Genomic DNA, 25,205 nt, shown 5'->3' on the forward strand with positions numbered 1-25,205 from the left:
AGCATTTTTGTGGAGTTTTGGTTGATGGCCTTCCAATTTCTGATGAGTTTGCTCATTTTTCACAAGTTTCAAGTCTATGTCAAACTCGACTCCTGTCAATCCGGGCAGTTGGGCTGCATGTGCAGTGCTAGAAGTGAGGCGACGTGCATTTATCGCCTTACCCCTGCTCGAGCACCTTGCTCGAGCAGGGGTAAGGCGGTCAATGCGCACCGCCTCACCTCTAGTGCTGCACATGCAGCCCAACTGCCCGGATTGATAGGATCTTTTTCAGTCTATGTCCGTTTTGCAAATTTGAGTGTGAAATTGGGTGGCATTTATTTTATTTATTTATTTATTCTTTATTCTTAAAACATATTTGGGTTTCAAGTTTCAACATTCTCTTCCTGTTGAAGATGTGAATACCTTTTTATCTAATTAAATTTATATTTTGTTCTAAAAAAAAGTTCTTGCATTCTACTCCACGTTTCTGTAAGTCTAAAATAACTAGAATCATTTAAACCAAGAGAAACCCTAGGAGGTATCTACCTTTTTAACCCATTGTGACAAATAATATTTCACTAGGCATAGTGATGCTTAGAAAGACCCTTGTCAAAAATAGGTCTATGGATTGAATATTTGAGCTGCCCAAGACATCGAGCGGTTAACACTCGGTTAGTCACTGAGTCTAACGAGACGATTCTGAGTTTTCAAACCGAGGCAAACAGTTTCTCTGCAACGACTTCCCGAACTTTCCAGAATCCAGAGCCATAGTTGGAAATCGGAGTAGTCCTAGAACTCTCTCGTCCCATTCTCCTCCTTAAAATCCATCTCCTCACTCCCCTTTCCTCGCACGAACTGTCTAGAAAGTTAAAGAGTCGTCTGTAAGTATAAAAAACCAAAATTTCTTACTTTGGGACGATAAAATTCCTCTCTACCTTCTTCAGAAGCCGACGAAGAAAGCCGTCTCTATCTTGCAAAATTAGGGCTTTGCCATGGCGGAAGAAGCTAAAGCAAAGGGAAACGCGGCATTCTCAGCCGGGCGCTTTGAAGAAGCAATCCAGTCCTTCTCCGAAGCAATAAATCTAGCCCCTGCGAACCATGTTCTCTATTCCAACCGTTCTGCCTCCTACGCTTCCCTTCACAAATACAATGAAGCGCTTGCCGATGCGAAGAAGACAGTCGAACTCAAGCCTGACTGGTCCAAGGGTTACAGTCGCCTCGGAGCGGCGTATGTTGGCCTCGGCAGCTTCGATGAAGCCATTGCTGCTTACAAGAAGGGCCTCGAGGTCGACCCCAACAATGAAGCCTTGAAATCTGGTCTTTCTGATGCTCAGTCTTCTGCTTCACGATCCCGTATTCCTCCGTCTTCGTCTCCGCCCTTCGGAAATATCTTCCAAGGGCCAGAACTGTGGGCCAAATTGACGGCTGATCCGAAGACCAGGGGCTATCTTCAGCAGCCTGATTTTTTGAAGATGATTCAAGATGTGCAGAGGAATCCTAATAATATTAATATGTACTTGACGGATCAGAGGATGATGCAAGCTCTTGGGGTGTTGCTTAACATTCAAATGAGGGGTCCAACGCCAGAAGAGATGGAGGTACCAGAGTCGGAGCCCGAGCCAAAGAAGCAACCAGCCCCTGGGCCAACAAAGAAACCGGAGCCTGAACCAGAGCCTGAGCCGATGGAACTTCCTGAAGAGGAGAAGGAAGCAAGGGAGAGGAAGGCACAGGCACAGAAGGAGAAGGAGGCTGGCAATGCGGCTTATAAAAAGAAAGATTTTGAGACCGCAATTCAGCGTTATAGTAAGGCAGTGGAGTTGGATGATGAAGATATTTCATTCCTCACAAACAGAGCGGCTGTTTACTTGGAGATGGGAAAGGTATGGTCCCTTTCTGTGTTAACACTTTGGAAGGCCTTCTTTTCTTTGTTAACATGTTGGAAGTTGTTCATTAATGTTGTTCCTTTGATATCTTTTGATCTCCCTCATCAGTCACTGATGTGGTCGGATGGTAGTAAAATAGAATGTGGTCAGACTTCTATTATGCTTTTGCAATGAATTTCGTGGTGATGGGTTTAATCTGGTTGTGAAGTGTATGGTTGCAGCGTATATATATAATTGTGGAATAGAATATAATACCTGTTTTGTCACTTCGGTTTCTTCAGTTCATAACTTTTTCAGAGACGATCGTTTTTCTTTCAGACGGTTTGATAACGTATATAGAAAAATATAGTTTTGATACTAAACAAAAGTAAACCAGGTTTCAAATGATAATCTTGGATTGGTATAAAGTTCTGTTGGGGTGGAAAATTACTTCCTGATTTAACTATTTCCTCTTGTGCAGCCAATGTGCACTTTCTATCCTTTTTCTTTTTCTTAAGCCTGTTGAATTCTGTTAAATAATGTGGGAAGGATACGATTCTTTTGTATTTTTTGCGGAACTGTTTCATTTTTTCTAACAAAAACAGTTCAGCCATATTAGTAGTGGAGTGCTTCCTCTAAAATAAGCTGTGTTAACACGGAAATTTGTGAGCAATGATCCAAATTGCCATACAAGAAAGAAGTAGCGTGCAATGTTTTAATCCATGCATGTCTGTATTTTTTTTTTCTTTTTGGGAGGAGGGGGGTTTGGATAGCATTAGGAAATCGAGGCATAGACAGATGGTGAATGACTGTAATATAAACATTTCAAGATAAATCAAATATGTTCAACCATGTTATTATTAACTAGTTGAATGATATTTTCTCCTTTTGAAAGATCTTTCCTCATGCAAATATTAAGCAGAGGATCTCCACGACAGCTATGTGTTTTGAGACTTGTCTTGTTGGGCTTGTTTTGATTTTATAAGTATGGTTGGATTCATGGGGATTGGTCTCCGTAGTATGTATTACTTTGGTTTTGATTCTGCAAAGCAATATCTTTTCCCTTCCCCCCCCCCCCCCTCCCAAAAAAAAAAAAAAAAAACCCAATAAAGAATAGATGAGTGTTGATTCAAGTTTGAATGCAAGTTACCATGTAGTGTTGTGAGGCGAAATTTTATAGAGATGGGGCTGTCCTACTTCTGGATTAAATTCCTTCATATATATTAATTTACATTTTTCCAATAGTAAGTAATCACATAAACACATGATTTTACACTAATGACTAAACTCATGCCTTAATTTCCTTTTGTTCCTCCATCTTTTTCTAGTTTCAACTATCTTAGCTAGGGGAAATCTTTGTACTTGAAAGCAAGATAAATTTGTTAGCAAAAGCTTTTGCATTAGAAAAAAAAGTCAATATGTTGACACAACATTTTTTTAACCCACACAAATTTTAGAAATAAATTTTTCTTATTGAGTAGCTAGGGTTAACTTGGCTGCACAGAGTGACAGAGTTGACTTTTATTTCGTAGTCAAATTTATCCTCCTTGTTGGCAATGTAAGAAAAAAATTTAAATTTTGTAACAGTTGCAACTTTGACAAGAAACAGTTTACATTTATGATGATTAGAAGTAGTGTTCAAACATTAGAATGGTCGAAGGACTAGAACTATTATGATGGGAATGGAAACTGATATTTCAAATAAAAATATTAGTTAACTTATCTTTTCATGGCTTTCTTGTAGCTAAATTTGAAACAGGCATTTGTAAAAATAATTTTCTGAATAGATAAATCGATTTATTGTTGTTGTTGTTAGGAAAAACTTCCCCATGATGCTAGAGTGGCAATTTTATTCTCACGTAGGTTTTTTTTTAATTATTTTCTCTCCTTCTTTGAGTATGTTGTCCCTTTGTGGATGATACCTTTTTCAGGGCAACCATTGGTGTGGCATGCTGACATCATGGGGAACCCTCTACCAATTATTGTTATTAGAATGGTCAATTGTTGAAGATTTATATTTGGGAAAAATTTTATGCCCTTGCTTTGGTTTTCTATAGTTGCACGGCTTTACAATTATATAGTTGCTACTAGTTTGAAGTTGAAACAAGTGTATGTTGATTTTGTTGGTCAGTTCTTCCACTTTGGTTCGCCTACGCTGATAATGCAACCTAGGCCATCTTTCTTCCAATATTTCAGCTCTTTGTTAGCTGTAATTGATATTTCTTACTGCTGCTGGCATATTAGCTCTACAAGGATGATAAAGATTATGCAGTGTGGTATGTTCATGTATGAGCTGGCTAGTCAATATGTTGGATCTTTTTTTATTGTTTTAAGTGATTTTGTCCTTTCCAACTCTTGCTTTTTTTCTGACTTCATTTTTTGGGTCATTCCTCCATTCATATGATGGATTTGTCAGTTTGTACACCCTAATACCAGGAACTGGTGTTGGGTGCTTCTTTGATCATTGTTTGCTTGTCTAACCTGTCTCTGATTTTCTGCGCAGTATGATGAATGCATCAAAGATTGTGACAAAGCTGTTGAGAGGGGCAGGGAGCTGCGCTCAGACTTTAAGATGATTGCAAGGGCATTGACTAGGAAGGGAACTGCCTTAGTGAAGATGGCACAATGTTCAAAGGACTATGAGCCTGCAATTGAGACCTTCCAGAAAGCTCTTACCGAACATCGTAATCCAGACACACTGAAAAAGCTCAATGAGGCTGAGAGAGCAAAGAAAGAACTTGAGCAGCTAGAATATTTTGATCCGCAACTAGCAGATGAGGAGCGTGAGAAAGGTATATTCTCAAGTTGTATTAGATAACTTGGTAAAACTTGTTTCGTTTATGTATTTTCTTTTGTTTATTTTATTTTACTTTGATTTAAGTAGTTAACTATGAGGTCAAGGAGTGATGCTCATTTCGGTTGCAAGCATTTTCTGTATTCAGGATGGCTTGTCTTATATATTTGTTCCTTAGAATTCCAAACCAAATTACAAACAGGCAAGGGTTTTCTTTCTTTTAACCCGGGAAAGAATCCCGGGTTTGATGCTGAATCAATTTTTCCATTTCAGAGCCCAGAGGAAGAGGATCTGCAAGACCAATAGCAAATGAGAGTTCCTGTTTTAGCCTATCTCGTTGAACTTCCATTCTGCATGACTTTGTAGTGATCTATATTGCTAAAACTTAATGGGTGTTAGGAGGTATCTATTTAATAACCTACAGACTATTTTGTTATTGGTTTGGCAAGTTCATATGTGAAGTATGTAAGCAAGTTGAAAATTTGGTGCTCTTGGTTATTTTGTACTCCAACCTGTTTCTCATGGCTTTTTTGTGGGACCTTCAACTGATGAGCTGGGTTCTTCTCTCTCTCTCTCTCTCTCACACACACTCGCCATGCAGACTTGATGCTGAAGTTAGAAAACTATCTATCTAATTTGTGGGCTTACTTTTTAAGGTTTCTTTTTCCATGACTGATTTGTATTGTTAAAATGGTGGTTTTCTTGAACAGGGAACGAGTGTTTCAAGCAGCAAAAGTATCCAGAGGCTGTCAAACATTACACAGAAGCTCTGAGAAGGAACCCAAAAGATCCAAGGGTAATGAGAAAATTATCTCTGTGCTGAACTGCAGAACAATGAGATACAACGACCACCTCAAGACATTCATGCATCTGATTACTTGCTGAAAACTAAGACACTTGCCTACTTGCTGTTTTCCAGGTGTACAGTAACAGGGCAGCATGCTACACAAAGCTGGGGGCAATGCCTGAGGGATTGAAAGATGCAGAGAAGTGCATTGAACTTGATCCAACCTTTTCAAAAGGGTATACAAGGAAAGGTGCAATCCAGTTCTTCATGAAGGAATATGACAAAGCATTGGAGACGTACCAGGAGGGGCTGAAACATGACCCCAAGAACCAGGAATTGCTGGATGGTGTGCGCAGGTATTACACCTACTTAACTGCTCTGTGTTATACATGTTTCTGCTTCATCTGTTGTCTGTGTTTTGACTGGTGGCTTTTCATCCATGCTGTCTCTGAAATTTTATGCAGGTGTGTTGAGCAGATCAACAAGACTAACCGTGGTGACATAAGCCCAGAGGAATTGAAAGAAAGACAGGTTAGTTTAGTTATTTGCCCTCTCTTAATCTCGTTATAAGGCTTCTGCTGGGAATGGTATTAAATCTAAGCTAATTTTGCAGGCTAAGGCAATGCAAGATCCAGAGATACAGAATATACTGTCTGATCCTATTATGCGACAGGTAATCATACATAATCAATGAAGATAGAAACATGCACAACTCTTGCTCCCTCCCCCTCCCCTCCTTTTTTTTACTGAACACTCTTGGTGGGCAGGTGTTGGCCGATTTCCAGGAGAACCCAAGTGGAGCCCAGGAACACTTGAAGAATCCACAAGTAATGCACAAGATACAGAAGCTAATCAGTGCAGGGATTGTTCAGATGAGATAAAAGAGTTTCAAGAGGGAAGAATGGATATATGAATATGGACAGATGGTGGAGTATAAACGTGAAGTGTTCAGCTCATTGATTGGCACTCCACATTGTGTAATTGATTATATGGATTCCTTGGGGATTTTCTTTTGAAAATTTTGAAGTAACCTTTAATTTTATTAAGTTTTGTGGTTTTGATTAGGGATGTAAACGGATCGGATGTGATCGGATCTGGATATTCTTTGACTGAATACAGATAACTTTAAAGGAATTCGGATTTTCGACCATCCATTTATATCTTTTTCTTGTGTAATCCAAACCTTCCTCTAGGAATGTAAATAGATCGGATTCAGCTTGGACAGTGCTATATCCGCATCTGTATATGCATTCGATTAGTTTTTGGATGGATTCGGATACTGCTAAATGGATAAGGACACGGATATGGATCAGATATTTTATCCATTTACATGTAAATATAGTTTTTCGGATAGTTATATCTTATCTGTATTCGCATCTGTTTAACTTTTGGACGGATTTTAATAGTGTTAAATGAATATGAATACGGATATGGAAACGGATTTCGGCTATTCATTTACACCCCTACCTTTCTTCTCTCTGACGGATACAATTCACTTTCAATCCATATCTCTTAGATCATGATTCTTTTTTTCTCATATTTTGAAACATGTTAGAAATTTCAAAAACTTTCAAGCTCCCGAAGTGTTTGGAATTTATTTTCTGGGATATCTTTGACTGAATACGGATACGGATTCAGATTTGGATTTCGTTTATCCATTCACATCCTACTTGTGTAATCGGCCCGTCACAATATTTCAGTTTCTCCTCTTTTATCTTCCAACAGAAGCAATTATGGTGTCATGCTGATTTTAGCTGGTCTCTGCTCTAAATTTAGCTGTGTTTTTCCACTCACTTCTCTAATTCTTCTACCAAAGAAATTGAATCGTTTCTTCGATTTTTAATGAATTTCTAAAGCCCATTTGTAGCTATCATTCGGTGTCTCAAAAGCAGAAACAGATAAGGGAGTCATGTTATGTAAAAGGTATCCTTTATAACCCTTAAACAGAAAAAAATCTTATGTAAGATATCATTTTCCCTTCTGTAATACACTTTTAGAGAGGCCTAGTATGACGTTTTGGAAGATGATTAGATAAGCTCGAATTATCAATTTGTTTTGTTTTTTCTCGAGGAAGTTTCACGATATTTTGGAAAAACTCTTTGTACAAATTGTTGTAAAGTGTAAAATTGTATATGGATTGAAAAGGGTAAAATGGCTACATCAATAAACATATAGGTTTGACGTTTTTATACATTCTTGTAAATTTGTATTGTAATTATTATTTTTTTATTATGTAGATCTAAGAAATTGTTTTGATTAGACAGGAGGGAAATATTACTAAAATCAAATCTATTTCAAAATAGTGATGATATTTTTTTGATCATTGATAATTTTTTTTTTTTTGGGGGGGGGGGGGGGGGCTCATAGAATTAACTCTACTTTCATACTTAAGTAAATATAATAAATCAAGGCCTAGGACAAGAGATTGTTGCAGTGTGACCAAGCATCACCTGGACATAAGAGCATGCAAAATTATCACTCAACCTTTATTGAAATAAAAAATTCCATATCACTCAACATTTATTAAAATAAAAAATTGCATTAGTATTTATACCCTTGTGTGTACTCTTATTGACCCCGTTTTGATGTAGGAATTGCACGACCACCAAACAATTATATGATGCATAAAAAAACATAGTTATTTATTAAGCCTCGTAGACTTGAATAATTTCAATAATGTAAAAGTGAAGCGAGAATGTATAACTATTTTCTCCCTTTTTTTCTAATTTGAAAATCAAAGAAAAATTGAAATAACTGATTCGGTTTTGATTTTGAAAATATGTTTATCACTATTTTTGTTTTCTTTGGGAGGGTGGCAAGTTTTAAAATCAGAATAGATTATGAATAATCTCGATTCTGGCCATTCTAGAGCAGCCGATTGTGCTTTAGCCGCTCCAGTATAGCAGCCGCTGTTGTACGCATCGTGCGATGCAGCAGCGGCCATGTTTGCACAATGGGATTTGCTGTGCACATATGGTCGTTGCTGCATCGCATGATGCGTACAGTAGCTATCTGTACAACAACGGATAAAAATTCAGGATTTTGGGGATAGATCATTGAGTTTTGAATCTGAGGAACCGATTCTAAAGTTTTCTGGGATCGATTTTATCCAATTCCAATCTGATGGTGGACTGGATTCCAAGTTTAAAATCATTCATTCCAATTCCAATCCGATGGCAGCGACCGATTGGATTGGATTGGATTCCAAGTTTAAAATCATTGGGGGACGACCGATTCTGAGCCTTCTCTTGGAGTGTAACTGACAAAAGCTCCAAGCCGTTATGGCACCAGTTGAGGGCAGATAGGACGGTCGACTTGAGCAGAGAGAGGAATTCAAAAACGTGACCATGGAGAGTGGAGACTGGAGAGTAGAGAACGGAGGCGGCAGATTCAGGTACAAAAAGATAGCCGAGATACACTGTAACTAACTCTTTGCGAGAATTACGATAACAACAAACTTGGCTCTCCTTTTTCCTTCTCTTTCTTCTTACTTCTTCATCTTCTAAAGAAAATAAAAGAGTAGAAATGCCAACTGTGCCTTGTACTCTTCTCTTTTCCCTTCTACGTAAGGAAGGAAAGATACATGGAATAATGGATCGATGGACCATATATAAATAGATTCGAATGTTGGTTGTGGTCTACACACACACACACAAAACAGAGATGGGTCGAGGATCAAATTCATTTTGGTGGTTGTTTTCAGTTACGACGGCGGCTATGGTTGTGAGAGTGGCGGCCTCTTCTTCACCAGATTACGCAGATGCATTGTCAAAGAGTATCTTGTTTTTTGAAGGCCAGCGGTCTGGGAAGCTACCTTCTACCCAAAGAATGACTTGGAGGAAGGATTCTGCTCTTCTCGATGGCCACCAGATCGGTGTAAAACTCTCTCTCTGTCTCTTTCTCTGTCTGTAAATCCTTTGCTTTGTGTCCTGAAACCCTATATCTATCACAGGTGGATTTGGTTGGAGGCTACTATGACGCCGGAGACAATGTGAAATTTAACTTTCCGATGGCCTTCTCGACAACTATGTTAGCTTGGGGAGTGTTGGAATTTGGCAAGTCAAAGGATACCGATGATCTGAAACATGCGTTGCAGGCAATTCGATGGGCCACAGATTACTTGCTTAAGGCCACAAGTGTCCCAGGCTTAGTTTTTGCTCAAGTGGGTGATCCATATGCAGACCACAATTGCTGGGAGAGACCTGAAGACATGGACACCATCCGAACCCCTTTTGCTGTTAGCAAACAATACCCTGGCTCGGAGGTCTCTGCAGAGATAGCTGCTGCCCTTGCTGCCTCTTCTTTAGTGTTCAAATCCTACAATTCCCAATACTCCACTAGGCTTCTCAAAAGGGCTGAGATGGTAATTGACATGCCTTATTATGTCTTTTCTCATTCTATTTCTCTCCATAGACATGAATTCCATCAAATGTTTGTGTTGTTCTATGTAGGTTTTCACCTTTGCAGACATGTACCAAGGATCATACAACGACAGTCTTGGGCCATGGGTGTGTCCATTCTATTGCGACTACAGTGGTTATCATGTATGCTTTACTACTTTCAACTAAAATCTCAAGTATGAAACCATTTGAAGTTCTCTGAGTAGATCTTTTTTAACATGATCATCACATACCTTACAGGATGAATTGCTGTGGGGTGCTGCGTGGTTATATAAGGCTAGTAACTCACAATACTACTGGAATTATGTCTTAAACAATATACACAATTTGGAGACAACTGTGGTACAAAATAAAGATTATGCTTATGGAGGTGGCCGCTTTGCTGAATTTGGGTGGGACACCAAGGATGCTGGCCTTAATATACTCGTTTCAAAGGTAGATCTTCTCGGACTTCAATTCTTATAGGCACACCAGGTTGCCATTGGCATGCCCTGACTCTTATACCACTTGTTAGGGACTTGGGTAGAACTCATCCTCACAGCTAGCCATTAAGGAGAGGGGATCTATGTACCTATAAGTCTCCACATCGGGCTACTCACAACCGATGTTGAATTAGTACTTCCACCTTTTTAGTGAAACTCAATTCTCTTCTTGTTCTTGTTGTATCAGCTAGTGATGTCTAAGGCTGATTACTCTGCTCCTTTTCGTTCTAATGCGGACAAGTTTGTGTGCACGGTACTTCCTGAATCACCCATGAAAACTGTAAACTACTCACCAGGTATTATTCACTTCCCCCTATTCTCTAGTCCAGAAGTAATGGACTAATAATTATTTCAAAATTTCCCAATTGAACTCATTGAAAATGTGTTTCAGGTGGGCTTCTATTCAAATCAGGTGGAAGCAATATGCAACATGCAACTGCTCTTTCTTTTCTCCTTGTAGTTTATGGCAGATATTTGAGCCAATCCAATGGAGTCATTCATTGTGGTGACATTGTTGCCTCCCCTTCTAGGCTTATACAAGTTGCCAAAAGCCAGGTTTGGGCCCATTTCATGTTCCAATTTGATTATTTTTTGTGTGTAATTTCTACAATGTATCATGTGTAACTGATGCAGGTAGATTACATACTGGGAAACAATCCATTAAATATGTCATATATGGTGGGTTATGGGAAGAAATTTCCCCAGAGAATACATCATCGAGCATCTTCATTGCCTTCCATGAATCAACACCCACAGCAGATCAACTGCAAAGGTGGCTCTCCTTACTACTCAAGCAACAACCCAAATCCTAACTTGTTAATCGGTGCTGTTGTTGGAGGACCTGATTCAGATGATTCATATGCCGATTCTCGACCAAATTTCGTGCAATCGGAGCCAACAACATACATAAATGCACCCTTTGTTGGCCTTTTAGCCTACTTCAAATCAAATCCCTTGTGATGAGATTTCTTGCTCCTGATTTCTTCATTAAAAATTTCATTTTTTGTTACCAAGATATTTGTAGACAGTGATGGGTAGTCCTTCAAATTGGGAAAGAAGGGCAATTTTGCCATGATTGTAGAATGTACATAACAAGGACAAACGCTGCAATGGCCTAGCAAGATTGAAGAATTGTCTTTTTTTTTTTTTTTTAACTCTACAGTGTTATCTTTTTCCATTGTCTCCATAATTTTCTTCTTCTTCTTGATGTTATCACTGTTGCTGATTGGTAAAAGCAAGTATTTGAGTTAAGGGAACTGACAAGACAGTTTACTTCCTCACGTTCAATGAGTTATTGGCATAGGTTGTTGCGTGAAGCGTTCTACCAGTGTATATTCTTGGGGTGCCGTGCTCATTTCGTGCGTCCTGTCATAGGGGCGCGTATCTGACACAACAAGGTGGCTTTATTTCTAGGGCTGGCCTCAAATAGTACTATATCTGCATCCGCATCCGATTAGCTATCAGACGGATTTGGATAGTGCTAAACGGATATGGATCGGATATTTTATCCGTTTACATGTAATTATAGCTTTTCGGATAGCTATAGCCTATCCATATCCGCATCCTCATTTGTTTAGCATTCGGACGGATTCGGATAGTGCTAAACAGATACGGACACGGATACGAAAACGGATTTCAACTATTCATTTACACCCCTACGTTCTTTCTCCCAAAAATTATGGGAGAAAGTTCTCTGTTCGGCAGTGTGGCCTATGCCAGCACTCCAATGAGTCTATCTCTCTCCTCCCCATTGAAAAAGACACCTCTGCCCCCTTATTTTGAGGAGGAGAGAGATAGCCACATGGGAGTGCTAACGTAGGCGACACTCCCGAATAGAAAACTAGTTCCCAAAAATTATTTATGCTTGTTACTATGGTTGGAAGCAACAAAAATAACAACAAAGAAAGGGTGCCTTTGTTTGTTTATCAGGAAATGTGAGTGTCAAATTCCAGCCCGAACTGGTTGGACTGGAAACGGACCAAATCCGAAAAACATGATTAAAAACCGATAACAAGAAAAAAAAATCAATTAATTTTTTTTTGACCTATACACCTGGAAAGCGGAAACATAACCGGATTGAATCCGATATCAAATTGATAATAACCCGATAAAAAAAGAGATGTCAGAACAGGAACCGAAGTAGATCAAAAGTGAAACCTATCTTACCTACCTTACCGGTTCGGCTTTGGCTTGGCGTAGTATCAGCTTGAAATTGATTCAGCCCGATCAAAACCGGATCAAACCAAACAATTAACACCCCTATTGGGGAAGGTTGGGGAGTAAAAAATAAAATGTAGGAATTGCGTCAACAACCCCTTCTTTGATGAAAATTGAACATGGTTGAGTAACAAAAAGAATGTGTTTAGAGACGAGAGAAGTTTCCATTTCTTTCACTTTATTCCCCCAACGTATTGGAATTAATCCCATATTGTCTAACTCTGGGACCTTGAATGTCTTCATATATATAACAGTTGGGATTCTCTACTTAAGTGTTTGACGGAATAGATATTTCAATATGGTATCAAAGTTAGGTTCATTCATGGTCTTTCACCCTCCTCTAGCCACGCTCCCTTGCATATAAGGGTACATAATTTTTTTTATTTTTTTATTTTTATTCCAACTACATCATAGGAGTATAGTTGGAAATTAAGGCAAAAATTTCCTTCGTCTAGTGGGTATATATAGGAAAAATACTTTGTCCGTTATACCTATTTGTGTCACGTCGAAAGGTGATGGACTATTCTGACCATTGGATAGAGAAGACATACTAAAAATTAATCACATATCAAATTTCATAGCCTAATTCAATCAAACAAGTTTTCCTGCTTTGGCATGTATCCCATGTATATGCCTATGCATGCTTATTGCTGGTACTCCGCCACTCTTGAATCCCCATAATTTTTAAAGATTTTATTTGACCACTTGACAAACTCTATTAAAGCTAAAACTTGACATAAAATTTCAACGAATCTAACTTGCCATATAGCAAATATAAGTGTGCATGGATTTTTTTTTTAATCCCCTAGTTTAGGAACCAAACACCTTTTTTTTGGGGTCAATTGTTAACAATAGTTTTTGTGTAACTAACTTCAAACTTACTTTTTGGTCAAGTCAATTGGCTTTGAATATGTAAATTAGAAATATGAAAAAAATAAAAAATAGTTTCTATGTAGCTAACTTCAAACTTATCATTTGGGCAATCACTTGGCTTTGAATATGAAAATATGGTTAGATTAAAAAGTCCATTTAAAAAATTAAATGGACCAAATTTTCTTTAAGTCATAATGAAGGAGGAATTCCTTCACCGATGACCATCATTGTATTTGGATGGGTATTAGCAATACTGATGAGCTTAGGTCCGTGGGTGAACCCTTCACCATTGGTAAAGGGAAAATTTCCCAAATTCAATTACCATATTTGATAAGATATTAAGTCATTAACAAAATCATGACTAAGTTTCAAATTTTGTTTTAAGGATCAATCAAGGCCGGGCTAGGCTTGGCTAAACCTTGGCAGAGTCAGGCTGGGTTGAGCGTATGTTAAGCCCTGGCAAGGTTGAGTTGGGCTTGGGTTTAGGTTAAGGCCCCTAGGTTGGGCTAGGGTTTAAGGCAAACCCGGCCCGTTGACACCCTAGTTGGAAGCAAATTCTCTTGGGTTTGTTTGTAATGATTTGTCATTCGCTTATGTGAGGGTCATTGAGTCTCTCTATTCTAGTATACTTTAAATGGGTGCTTATCACCTAGAGGGGAATGCAAAAATTGGTAATCTGGTAATTAATGGTAAACCAATCATGAGCATGTTTAAAATTACGTTTTCCTCATGATTAATGCAACATTTACTTTTATTTTTTTTGGTAATGAACAGTTTACTTTTACAAGGAGTATACAATGATGGAACTAGATTACAGATAGTCAAATCATTTAACTTATTATAAATGGAATAGATTTACTACACTATTCAAAGAAAGTATTCAAAGAAGAGAGAGTGAGCGAGTCTAAATTAGCTTATATATAACTCTCTTTTTTTGGGTAAACAGCTTATATACAACTCACATACCTAAAACATAGAGAGAGAGAGAGAGAATGAAAAAAGTTAACTCCTATACCTAAAATGTAGTCAGTGAGTTAATCAAATCATTTAACTTATTATAAATGGAATGGATTTATTACACCATTCAAAGAAAGTATTCAAGGAAAAGAGAGAGAGAGAGAGAAAGAGTCTAAATTAGCATATATACAACTCTCTTTTTTGGGTAAACAGTGGATTTGGCTCCTGTCCTGTAGTGGCGTGAGCTGGAGTGTCTAGCCCAGCGGACGCTCCAGCTAAACGACAGCAAAAATAGGGGTGGGGTGGTCATTTCACAGGTGGGTCCCACCTGGGGTCCACATGTGAAATGACCACCCCACCCCCTGTTTTTAGGTGGTTTCCAAGGGCTGGACGCTCCAGCTCCCACCACTGCAGGACAGGAGCCAAATCCGTAAACAACGTATATATAACTCACTTACCTAAAACATAGAGAGAGAGAGAGAGAGAGAGAGAGAGAGAAACTCCACGGATCCAGATCTTCTATGGCTGTCCGTCCTGCCGTGCTACGTAGACACAAGACGGTGTGCATTGATTGCCTTACCCCTGTCTGAGCGCTGGTAACTCCTATACCTAAAATGTAGTGAGTTAATGAAAATATAACGCTATAGTTACCAAAAATAAGATAGGCTATATATATTAGACACATACGTAGCTAAAATTCGGAAAGGTGGAGAAGAAAAAAGAGAGAGAGAGAGAGAGAGATGGGTTGGTGTGGTTTAGCCTCATTTTTTTTGTTGTTGTTGTTGTTGTTTGGGGACATAGTGATGCTGAGGGTGGCTTGTGGAGAAGGTAAGCAGCATGATTATGGGGATGCTTTGGCGAAGAGCATTTTATTTTTTGAAGGCCAACGTTCAGGAGAGTTACCTTCTACCCAACGAATGAATTGGAGGAAAAACTCTGCTCTCCAGGATGGTTTTCAATTTGGAGTAAGTTTTACTTTCACATCTTTATTTTATTTTGTAACTTTGCCTCCAAAAACTAATAAAACCCAGTTTTATTTCAGGTGGATTTGGTGGGAGGATACTATGATGCAGGTGACAATGTGAAGTATAATTTTCCAATGGCATTCTCAACAACAATGTTGGCTTGGAGTGTGTTGGAGTTTGGGGAGTTTATGGACTGGGAACTCCAACATGCCAATGAAGCAATCCGTTGGGCAACAGATTACTTACTTAAATCCACAAACATTCAAGGAACTGTCTTTGTTCAAGTTGGTGATCCTTATGCCGATCATAATTGCTGGGAAAGGCCTGAGGATATGGACACACCTCGAACCGTCTATAATGTTACCCAACAACGCCCTGGTTCAGAAGTCGCCGGGGAGACCGCTGCTGCACTTGCTGCTTCTTCCATTATCTATAGATGGTCTGACCCTTCCTACTCTCAAAAGCTTCTCAGTAGGGCCATGGAGGTTTTTGATTTTGCAGACAGAAACAGAGGATCATACAATGATAGCCTTGGACCATGGGTTTGTCCTTTCTACTGTGATTGGAGTGGCTATGAGGTATCAAATTAATTCCATATCCCAATTGTTAGATATATGAATTCCAAATATAGTCTGTTATTAATGCCTAATGTACCAAATTTGATTTTTGAAGGATGAATTGCTCTGGGCAGCTGCATGGTTATGCAAGGCTTCTAACAACGCATACTACTGCAACTATTTGGTAGAGAACATTCACACAATGGGATCCCACCAAGAAAATATTACAAATAATGAACAAGGTCCTATTTCAGGTGAATTTGGGTGGGACAACAAAGATGCTGGCATCAATGTTCTCATTTCTACTGTAAGTTCTGATACTATATATATATATGTATTCCCTGTTTTGATCCAGAGTTATATAGAGTTATAGTTCCACATTGGTTTGGTTTGTAGGATTCACAGATGAGGAACAATGAATCCCTCGTCAATACAGCCAATTGGAATGCTGACAATTTCGTCTGCGGAATACTTCCAGAATCACCAACAAAAATTGTCAATTACTCCCCAGGTGGGCTTCTATTCAAACCAGGAGGAAGCAACTTGCAACACACAACTGCCATTTCATTTCTCCTCCTTGTTTATGCTAATCAATTGAACCAGACCAATGCTGTTGTCAAGTGTGGTAACATCACTGCGAATTCGGATCGGCTCATATCACTTGTCAAAAGCCAGGTAATTTAGACATAAGATTGAACTAACTAACTAAGAAGTTAAGTATGTTTAAATTATCATCTTCTATCTGTGTGAAATGAAAATTAACGTACAAAGGATTTTTGGAATGGATTAGGTGGATTACATACTGGGTAACAATCCAATGAATATGTCATACATGGTAGGATATGGGGAGAAATTTCCAGAGAAGATACATCACAGAGGTTCTTCTTTACCATCAATGGATCAACATCCAGATCACATCGACTGCAAAGGAGGGACTCCATATTTCATTAGTGAAAACCCTAATCCCAATTGGTTGATAGGAGCTGTAGTTGGAGGACCTTACCCTAATGATACATACCCTGATTCTCGATACTTGTTTGTACAATCAGAGCCCACCACATACATTAATGCACCTTTTGTGGGTGTATTAGCCTTCTTCAAAGCTCACATAAATATTAATTAATGTAATGGATTTGCTCCGACCTTTCTTTCTTGGCTGAATGTTCTATTTATATGTATACCTTCATTAATAATAGTGAAAAGCTGCGATTCTTTTATCAAATATCGTGGAAAGAAATTTGAACTCTATAGTCTATTCCTCTATATAACTTTCTAGTACATGAACATCGAATAAAAAAAAAAAAGAGAAAATTAAAGCATAACACCAAGCATAAGTGCTCATCAATGGCACTAATCACAACAGTTTTGCTCATTAATCCTTGACCGTTTTGGTATAAGAAGTGATTCGCTTGTGAATTTGTGATCCATCACGTTGCTGGGAATTGTTTTTTTTTTTTGGGTGACAGTCAACCATGTTTTGACTCTCAGTCTAGAAGGCGGTTTCGGCCCTTAATTATTTTGCTCTTTGATGTCCCTCAACAGTGGCTCGGGGCTCTTTTTCTTGTGCACTTCCTGGGTAACCTAAATCCGTAGAAATGACAACAAAAGATTTACTACAACTAATGATTGAAACCCATCCGCGTAGCTTGTTTTCTTCATGTAACTCCCAGCATAAATGACATTATGAGATAGGTCCTTCTAGACGTCAATATATTTAGTGAAGTATAACTCTTCATTATTTGTCATATGACAATACATGAGTTAGTCCATGTGATATAGGATCAATCAATCATCTCAATATGTGCAATTTCAGCTTAAAATAAGCAAAGGAAATAGATAAAATTACAAAAGACGTCATTTTGTATTTTATATTCTTCTCCATTTGATGGTATTTTGACAATTTTATTAAAACGTTGAATGAGAGTTTGGGCAACTTGCTTATTTTGGACTCAAATTTGGTCAATGAGATGTATGCAGTTAGGGTCTTCTATCACATGAACATGTACTGCCATTTAGCAAATAATGAAGCATTATACTTCACTAGGCATAGTGATGAGGAAGTAAACCCTTATCATCTAGAAGAAATACTAGTATTTGTGGTATTAGAGCGTATGTGTAGTCTTCCATTGTCTCTCACCATCTTCATGTCCTCCACTATTCATTTAATGCACTAAGCTAGTGCTCCATTTTCTTTATTTTTCTTCTCTTGTCTTGAGTTTATAAACTCCTTATGTACGAGAGTTTGAAGTAACTTCTATGTAAGTCTGGTATTGTAAGTTCTCTTTGTGTTATGTAAAGTGCTTCTCATCAAGTAATATGAGTTTTTTTTTTTTTATTATTTTGTAAGTTTCTTACTCTCTTGTCTCTCTACTCTCTCTTTCTCTATTTAAGATCGTGTATAGAGAGTAAGAAACTAACAAAAATAAAAAATAAAAAAGAAAGGTTGGCCATATCACCCAGTTGCTACTGGAATTGCATCTGGGGTGTCTACCATTGACAATGGAGGAGTTCCCGTCCAATGGTGATTTAGCTGCATTCTCAATCTTACCTACCATCAGGGGTCAATCTTTATCCACACTCATACCAGAGCATGGAGTTGATGGTTGGTGTCTTCTTATTCTGTCTCACTGCTGCCGAAAAGCCAGATTATGGGGATGTATCATCTGCTGCATGTGAGGATGCATTTGTCTTTGGAAGTGTAGAGGAGGCCAATTTGAAAGATGAAGGATGAAAGAAACATTACTCATTTGAGAGCCAGGATCACGTTCACGTACAAGAACGGCTCACAACCATTCAGATGGAATCTATTCTATGGGACCCACATGGAGTGGATTCCATCTAATCAGATGGAATCTATGTGAGCCCAGCTCCTCATTTGAAGACACAAGTTATAAGAGGCGAAGAATTTTAGGGATCTTTATTCTCTCAGGTTCCTACCCAGTACAGTTCGTACGGTTCTTCTCATAGGGGGCGGAAATGACCACCTTTTTCCCTACCCGAACACACTGCCTAGGTGAGGTCTTTATAGGCACTAGCAAATTGTATCGGACAGGGAACCTGAGAGGATAATTTTCTGAATCTCAGGCAAGAGGCAGGAGACGAAGGGGAAGCGGGTTTCAAAAAAAAATTGAAAATTGAAGTCTTTTAACATCTATGGGTTTGTTGAGATTTAGTGGGGGTAAAAGAGTCATTTGCATTTCATATCAAACTCCGTCCCCAAAATAGGGGACGGTTGTAATTACTGATAATACAAGGGTGGGTCTAAACATAAGGTATGTCTCAGGGGAGCCGGGAGTATAGTGTAATTAGAAAAATAAAAAATAAAAAAGCGAAAAGCGTTCTCTTATTACAGAGTACCAATTATCTCGGGCGCAGACAGTGCCGCAGCAGCGGGTGGCGTTTGTGTGAACTCTGGGCGAAGGGGAAATCAGAAGGCAGGAGAGGAAGATTAGGCAAAAATGCAACAGAGAAAATCTGCATTGGGACGGCCGTCCGGCACAGACGGATCAGATTTCTCCTACCGCATGGTCGTCGATCCAAGTAAGCCACCACAATGGGTTCACAATTTCATTCTTCATCTAGGCTATTTCTCTTTCAACTTGAGATTTTTTCTCATTTTTGTTCCTTTTAGCGTTTTAGCCTTTTAGGGTGCTCTTATCTGTAGAAGTAAAATCACCTTCTATTTAACGGATTTATTCATGTATGGTATGTATGTATAGGATATACGAAAGTTGCTCAGGGAAAGTCTCGACTCTATGTGTTGATCGTAATTCAGGTACTTTTTGGTTATCTCTTTATTGTTTTTTGGTAATCTCACACACCCTTTTTAAATTTCTTTTATCATTTGGTCGTAAAATCGTTGTGTGTGTGTGTGTGTTTGGGGGGGGGGGGTTGGGGTTCATTTGCATTGGACTGTGGAATCATCAGTCATCGTTAGCTCTGAGCTGATAATCGTTAATGACTTAAACAAGCTTCCAAGAGAATATGAAAATTCATACTTGATCGATCTGTAGTCTCAAGTGCTTAGAGAAATTGGAACAATTTTTCTTGTTTAAACTTGAAATTGTCACTTATGTAAACTCTGCTCGTCCTGATATACCTATTCTTTGTTTCACTCTCAATCTCTCTATGCGCTCAATCCTTTAACCCAATTTCGTATTTGATTTCTTTGAATGCATTGTTTTGTCATGCTTATTGGACATGCTGTATGCCATTTCTTGTTCTCTCAGTACATTTGGATCATACTTTTTATAATTTTATAGATACCACTAAATGTACCCTAATTATAATGCCGACTTACAGAAGAGTTTTGAATATGGATGAGTTTGTTTGGACCGTGCCCACAAAAACACTTAATATTTTGCCAAGTTATGGTATTAGCAATCAAAGAGCTTGGGACTATAGAAATGTGAGGATACATATAGCTTAATTCTGTTGAATGCGCAAAATGTTCTCATGGTTATTACAAATCTGTGTTGACAGAATGTAAAGAATTTGAATTACAACCATCCAAAAGGGGGGGGGTAATTGCAGTTGAGACTAACGTGAAGAAAAGAATAACCCTGAAATTATAAGGGCAATTGGGAACGAAAATATATTCTCCTCCTTGTTGGGCTTCGAGTACCTTCTAGTTTGGGCTCTTTTTTGACAATCATACAGATATGGCTAGAGATGTTATATTTTGTGGTTGCAGGCATTGATTAGCTATTGAAACAAGAGGGGGGGAGGACACCAAGAAAAGTTTATGTTCAGATTCATGTTTATCAACTTCTCTTACCCCTTAATGATTTTGTTTTCAACTTGAATCACAAGATGGATTTAGAGTTTAGATACAAATGTAAATTTCTAGATCTATTTTTTTTTTTTCCGTTTGGGGGTGAAGTTTAAATCTAGGATTGAATAGTTTTTTTTGGTTCCGGTACATTTTTTAAATTTGAATCTTAAGATCAAATTTTGACTTCTGAGTAGGAGTTTATTTTGCCTGTGCTTGACTCGGTCCATGCAATCTTCTTTCCAGTTTGTTTTGTTTGCTCTTTTCTGCAAGTGAATTTCCCCCTAAATTTCAGCTTCAGCTTTGATGCTTTCTTTTTCACGATATGAATTTGTTTGCTTTAGTGCAGGCTGTCATTCAAGTGATTGGCGTGGTTTGTGCATTTTTATCCGCATCAGATCAGGAGGGTCCCAACAATCTTGCCGTTTCATCTATAACATTTGGTTTCATTTCTCTCATAGTTGGAGAATTAGGTTTGCTACAACCTCAAGACATGTTATCTGTTTGACCTATCTCATGATTTTGGATATGTTTTTATGCTAATCATTTCTTCTTTTGGCAGGTCGTAGGCGCAGTCAAGTGAGTTTCTTACGAGCCTACATGTTAACATCATCTATCGCAGCATTTCTTTCAGTTGCATGTGTCATTAGAACTGGCATCTCTCTAGAGGTAACCGGTTTCATGCTGTCTTTCTTTGTCTCTGTTTAAATTTTCTTATTTATTCAAGAAGGGATAAAGGTTTTGCTTCAATAAATGGTCATAGTCTTGGATAGTTGCCCATTTGCTTCTTGAGATTTTTAAGTTTACAATGAAAACGGATGTGCTGAAACAAACGAGTAGCATTATTTCAGTAAATTAATCTCTTTTTTTTGTCATATTTGGAAAATTTTAGAGTTTTTTTTTCAGCATCCATTTGTTGATGGAGTCTTTGGTGCAAAAGGAAAAACCCTCACGATGGAAATTTGTTACTAATGGAGCTTAGAATGCTCCAATTCCCTTACTGGGTGATTACTCTTTTGGATTGCTTGGAATAGAGTCCTGCCTTTTTTAATTGGACCTGTTTGGGAACTTTATACCAGAACATCTGACATCCATATCTTAACATGGTTGCTAATTCATCATAAGAAAATGGAGGACTTAAGTTTCTTTAAAGATTAATGTATTTATTCAACTTGATTATTAAAGTAACATAACTGTGTATGACGACTGGTAGAGTAATGTAAGATTTTAGTTTCCTTCGCTGACCTCATCTGTACTTTAACTAGGTAAAATGTATTAAACTCTTGTTTTCCAAGATTTCTTCTCATAGATATCGTTGTCAAGATACAGATATTAACAGTCTGTAGGCTTTAAAAATTATTGACCTTGTTATAAGCGATGGCCCTTTTCCCTCAATTTCTCGATGATGAAATAGCAGTGAACTTCAGTGTGATTCTGCAAAGAACTTATAGTCTAATCCTGTGTAATGTAGAGATAGCCTTTTTACTCTTTCTGATAATAGCCAACTCAATCAAGAGACTGCTGTGCTTGAAAACCTTTAGCTGCCAGCTAGAATATGAAATCTAAATCTGTGTCATATAGATGGGATTTTTTTTTCCCCGGTGATAAAACAAGATGACCTTTTTAAAATTTCTGAGAAGTCTCATCTCCATCAATGAGCTGCTTTGCTTAAAAGCCTCTGCTGTCAGCCGAAGAAGGCCCAACATGGTTATGTGGGCCACCCAAGGTCCCACAAGAAGTCTCAGGAAGGGGTAGTAAGCTAAGAGTGACCTCCTCTATAGTGTGATACATCTATATGGCTGATAAAACAAAACCTGAGACCAGATTTTTTGGGTTTTCTACCACGAATTCCTGAAGAATAATGGGTTGGCTTCACTTCTTGGCTTCTTGCCCAAGTATAACTGTATAGTATCATGTGGTGTCTTTTATATCCTAAATATTTTAGATCAGTTTAATCATGTTTTATTTGTGTATGATGAGAGTATTTGTTACCATAATAAGGTTAGAAGTCTAAGGTTAACCCTTAATCTATTCTTAAATAAACAAGTAAAACGTTTCCAGTGGTTTTGGTTTGTGACTTTGAACTAAATTAGGAGCCGGTAAAGAATAGCAGCTCTTACCATTTAACTATAGAGTATAGAATATATTGAATGAGATCAGTTTTGTCTCGAAACTATTGCATGTTGGTGCGGTTCTCCATGTGTTTTCATTGCTGGAGTCATTTCTTCATTGATTTTTTTGTTGTTAACAAGATGCTGATTTTTTTTATTGAAGGAGCATATCTTCTAGTTATCATCTATATTATTTCTTTCACTTTAGATCTAGTCTTGAGGTCCTTGAATTCTAGAACTCTATGCTTTACTTCATCTACTAGTCATTATCTTTTATCTCCATTATTCCTCCTTGGGCTTTGTGCCAGTGTAATTGTTGCTCTGTTATGAGCCCAGACAGTCCCATTGAAATGCTAATCACTGACAGTAAAGAAAGCACTCATCTCTACACACCTCCACAATTAATTATGATCCAATGTTTTGTCTGAATACTTGAATGATATCACCTGTCTCTAGGCACACAAAAAACCATACATATCTCACATTTCCTACATTTTAAAGATTTTTTTCACATGGCTGATCCAATGTTCGAGATAAACTGACACTTTGTCCTCTAGATAATTTTGTTGGGACCCATTCCTCTTCACCCCTACCATTTGTCCTTTTGCTCATTGTTCAAGGCCGATCTCAAGTTCCCGTCTCTGGATTTCCCTCAATTATCTCATTTCTAAACATCAAGAGGATCAAAACATCCTCTACTTGCATCAACTAAATTTCTATACTCAGTTTGAGCATACATAGCCTTGTGTAATGACAGTATCTTTAGTCTACAGCTGTGGCTTGGAGAACCACCATTAACATCCTTCATGCTATTCTTCTAGGCATTTCTTATGTCTTTTCATTTCCATTTGCTCATAGATCCTAACTCTCTTAAACTATTCTTGTAGGTAAATCCTGAAGCTAATAATCTGCTATAAACTTTATGATAAGAAACCCTTGGATATTTTTCTTTTAAACTAATAAGCACTATATCTGAACTTTATTAACCTGATATGTTAAAAATTGATCTTTCAATGTTCTAGTTGAATCCTAGTAGTTAAGCATCTTTTGATTGGTAGTCACTAATCTGACTTTGGGAAGAACTACATTTTGTACTGCATCATTTTCATGTTGAATTTTGTAATGATGCTGGAGGATCAAAGAATGCATGAACGGGATCAATTTTTCTGCAGAAGGAGTTGAAGTTCTTTGAGTGCAAGCAATTGTACCATTTTGGACCTGATTCTTTTTCGGTACTTCATGGATGGGACTGAACGGCCACTTTGGAGTGGTAGAAAGTAGAATATAGTTGTATGCTGTTCCCTTTGTGCATCTTTTGTCTCTGATGTTTATACTACAGTTTGTGATATAAGACTGAAATGTCAGATCATTATTTCTATTATATAGGGAATTTTCTTTATGAAGGACATTGCAGATTTTGAAATCCTAAATAAACAGACTAATTCATCGGAAACTTCTTCAGGTTATTCAAAATCAAAGTGCCTGGGCAACACACAAATTGGAACTTCTCGAGTCTGGCCGTGCTTTGCTTGGTGAGTTAAATACGTTTCCATGGTGTATATGCGTATTATAACAGTTACTGAGATACTTAGGCTGCATTTGGTATGCATTCTTGGAATGCATTCTGGGTCGATTTCTCATTCTTGAATGATAAAATAGTTATTTTTTTTGTCTGAGAATGCTGAAGTGACCTAGAATGCATTTCAAGAATGCATACCAAACACAACTTTAAATTACTTGTCCTCATCCTTTTCGATGTTTTTCCTCCACCAGGTGTGCTTCTTCAGATAATAACAATCAGTACAACAGTTTCACTCATTTGCAACATGTCTCCTCCCAAGAGAGCTTCCTGATCAATGCTTGTAATTTCCAACTGCAGAGAGGAATTTTGACAACTGTAGCACTGAAGCATTTTCCCTATGAGTAGTTGTAATATGTTTCCTTTTCAATGGATTGCCTGAGCACTGAGGCATTTTCCCTATTCGGAAGTGTTGTTAATAACTTTTTAACATTTTTTATTGGACAGAGTAAAGGTACCAACGCCCAAATTAAAGCTGAAAAGGGTCATAATGTATGCAGTCTTAACCTTGCTTTTGCAGAGAGGCTGTTTCCAGCTATGAGGATAGAGAACCCCATGTTTTGAAAATTAGGTTTGAGCTACCTCGTGTTTCAAATATTATGTTTGGGGTTCCTTATTAACTGGTTCATCTTAAAATCAAATTTTCAATTTTGTCCACGACCAATCATCTCACCTCCTGGCTCAAGGATAGCCCTCCATCATTGTGCCGCCCTACCCCCGCCCCTCCTCTCCCTGCCAGCCCACCTTGTCCTGCCCTGCATCTACCTCCCCTCCCTACCAGGTGCCCCCACAACACCTGGATTGCCCTCTGCAACCCTCACCCCCTCCTCTTCCTTGTGCCTCCACCCCTTGTTTTCCCCTCGCCTCCCCC

General features: G+C 38.2%; 4 protein-coding genes across 4 annotated transcripts; all 4 read left to right on the forward strand.

The window, feature by feature from the left end:
* The first annotated feature begins 940 nt into the window (after positions 1-940).
* Positions 941-6,482, forward strand: LOC122665085 (hsp70-Hsp90 organizing protein 3-like). Its single transcript, XM_043861151.1, has 7 exons — positions 941-1,859; positions 4,345-4,633; positions 5,346-5,431; positions 5,555-5,778; positions 5,887-5,953; positions 6,036-6,095; positions 6,190-6,482. The coding sequence occupies exons 1-7, from the start codon at positions 972-974 to the stop codon at positions 6,301-6,303; spliced, it is 1,728 nt and encodes a 575-aa protein (XP_043717086.1). The 5' UTR covers positions 941-971; the 3' UTR covers positions 6,304-6,482.
* A 2,603-nt stretch (positions 6,483-9,085) lies between these two features.
* Positions 9,086-11,330, forward strand: LOC122666035 (endoglucanase 4-like). The gene is made up of 7 exons (XM_043862150.1): positions 9,086-9,298; positions 9,375-9,785; positions 9,874-9,966; positions 10,063-10,257; positions 10,492-10,600; positions 10,696-10,859; positions 10,938-11,330. The coding sequence occupies exons 1-7, from the start codon at positions 9,086-9,088 to the stop codon at positions 11,262-11,264; spliced, it is 1,512 nt and encodes a 503-aa protein (XP_043718085.1). The 3' UTR covers positions 11,265-11,330.
* A 3,736-nt stretch (positions 11,331-15,066) lies between these two features.
* LOC122665091 (endoglucanase 8-like) lies at positions 15,067-17,027 on the forward strand. The gene is made up of 5 exons (XM_043861156.1): positions 15,067-15,316; positions 15,394-15,894; positions 15,989-16,180; positions 16,270-16,548; positions 16,664-17,027. The coding sequence occupies exons 1-5, from the start codon at positions 15,092-15,094 to the stop codon at positions 16,994-16,996; spliced, it is 1,530 nt and encodes a 509-aa protein (XP_043717091.1). The 5' UTR covers positions 15,067-15,091; the 3' UTR covers positions 16,997-17,027.
* Positions 17,028-19,277: 2,250 nt separating this feature from the next.
* On the forward strand, positions 19,278-24,709 carry LOC122665089. Its single transcript, XM_043861155.1, has 6 exons — positions 19,278-19,413; positions 19,593-19,648; positions 20,994-21,117; positions 21,207-21,313; positions 24,218-24,287; positions 24,529-24,709. The coding sequence occupies exons 1-6, from the start codon at positions 19,332-19,334 to the stop codon at positions 24,606-24,608; spliced, it is 519 nt and encodes a 172-aa protein (XP_043717090.1). The 5' UTR covers positions 19,278-19,331; the 3' UTR covers positions 24,609-24,709.
* The last annotated feature ends 496 nt before the right edge of the window (positions 24,710-25,205 follow it).

The sequence above is a fragment of the Telopea speciosissima genome, chromosome 6, assembly GCF_018873765.1.
Source record: "Telopea speciosissima isolate NSW1024214 ecotype Mountain lineage chromosome 6, Tspe_v1, whole genome shotgun sequence".
Classification (NCBI taxonomy): Eukaryota; Viridiplantae; Streptophyta; class Magnoliopsida; order Proteales; family Proteaceae; genus Telopea; species Telopea speciosissima.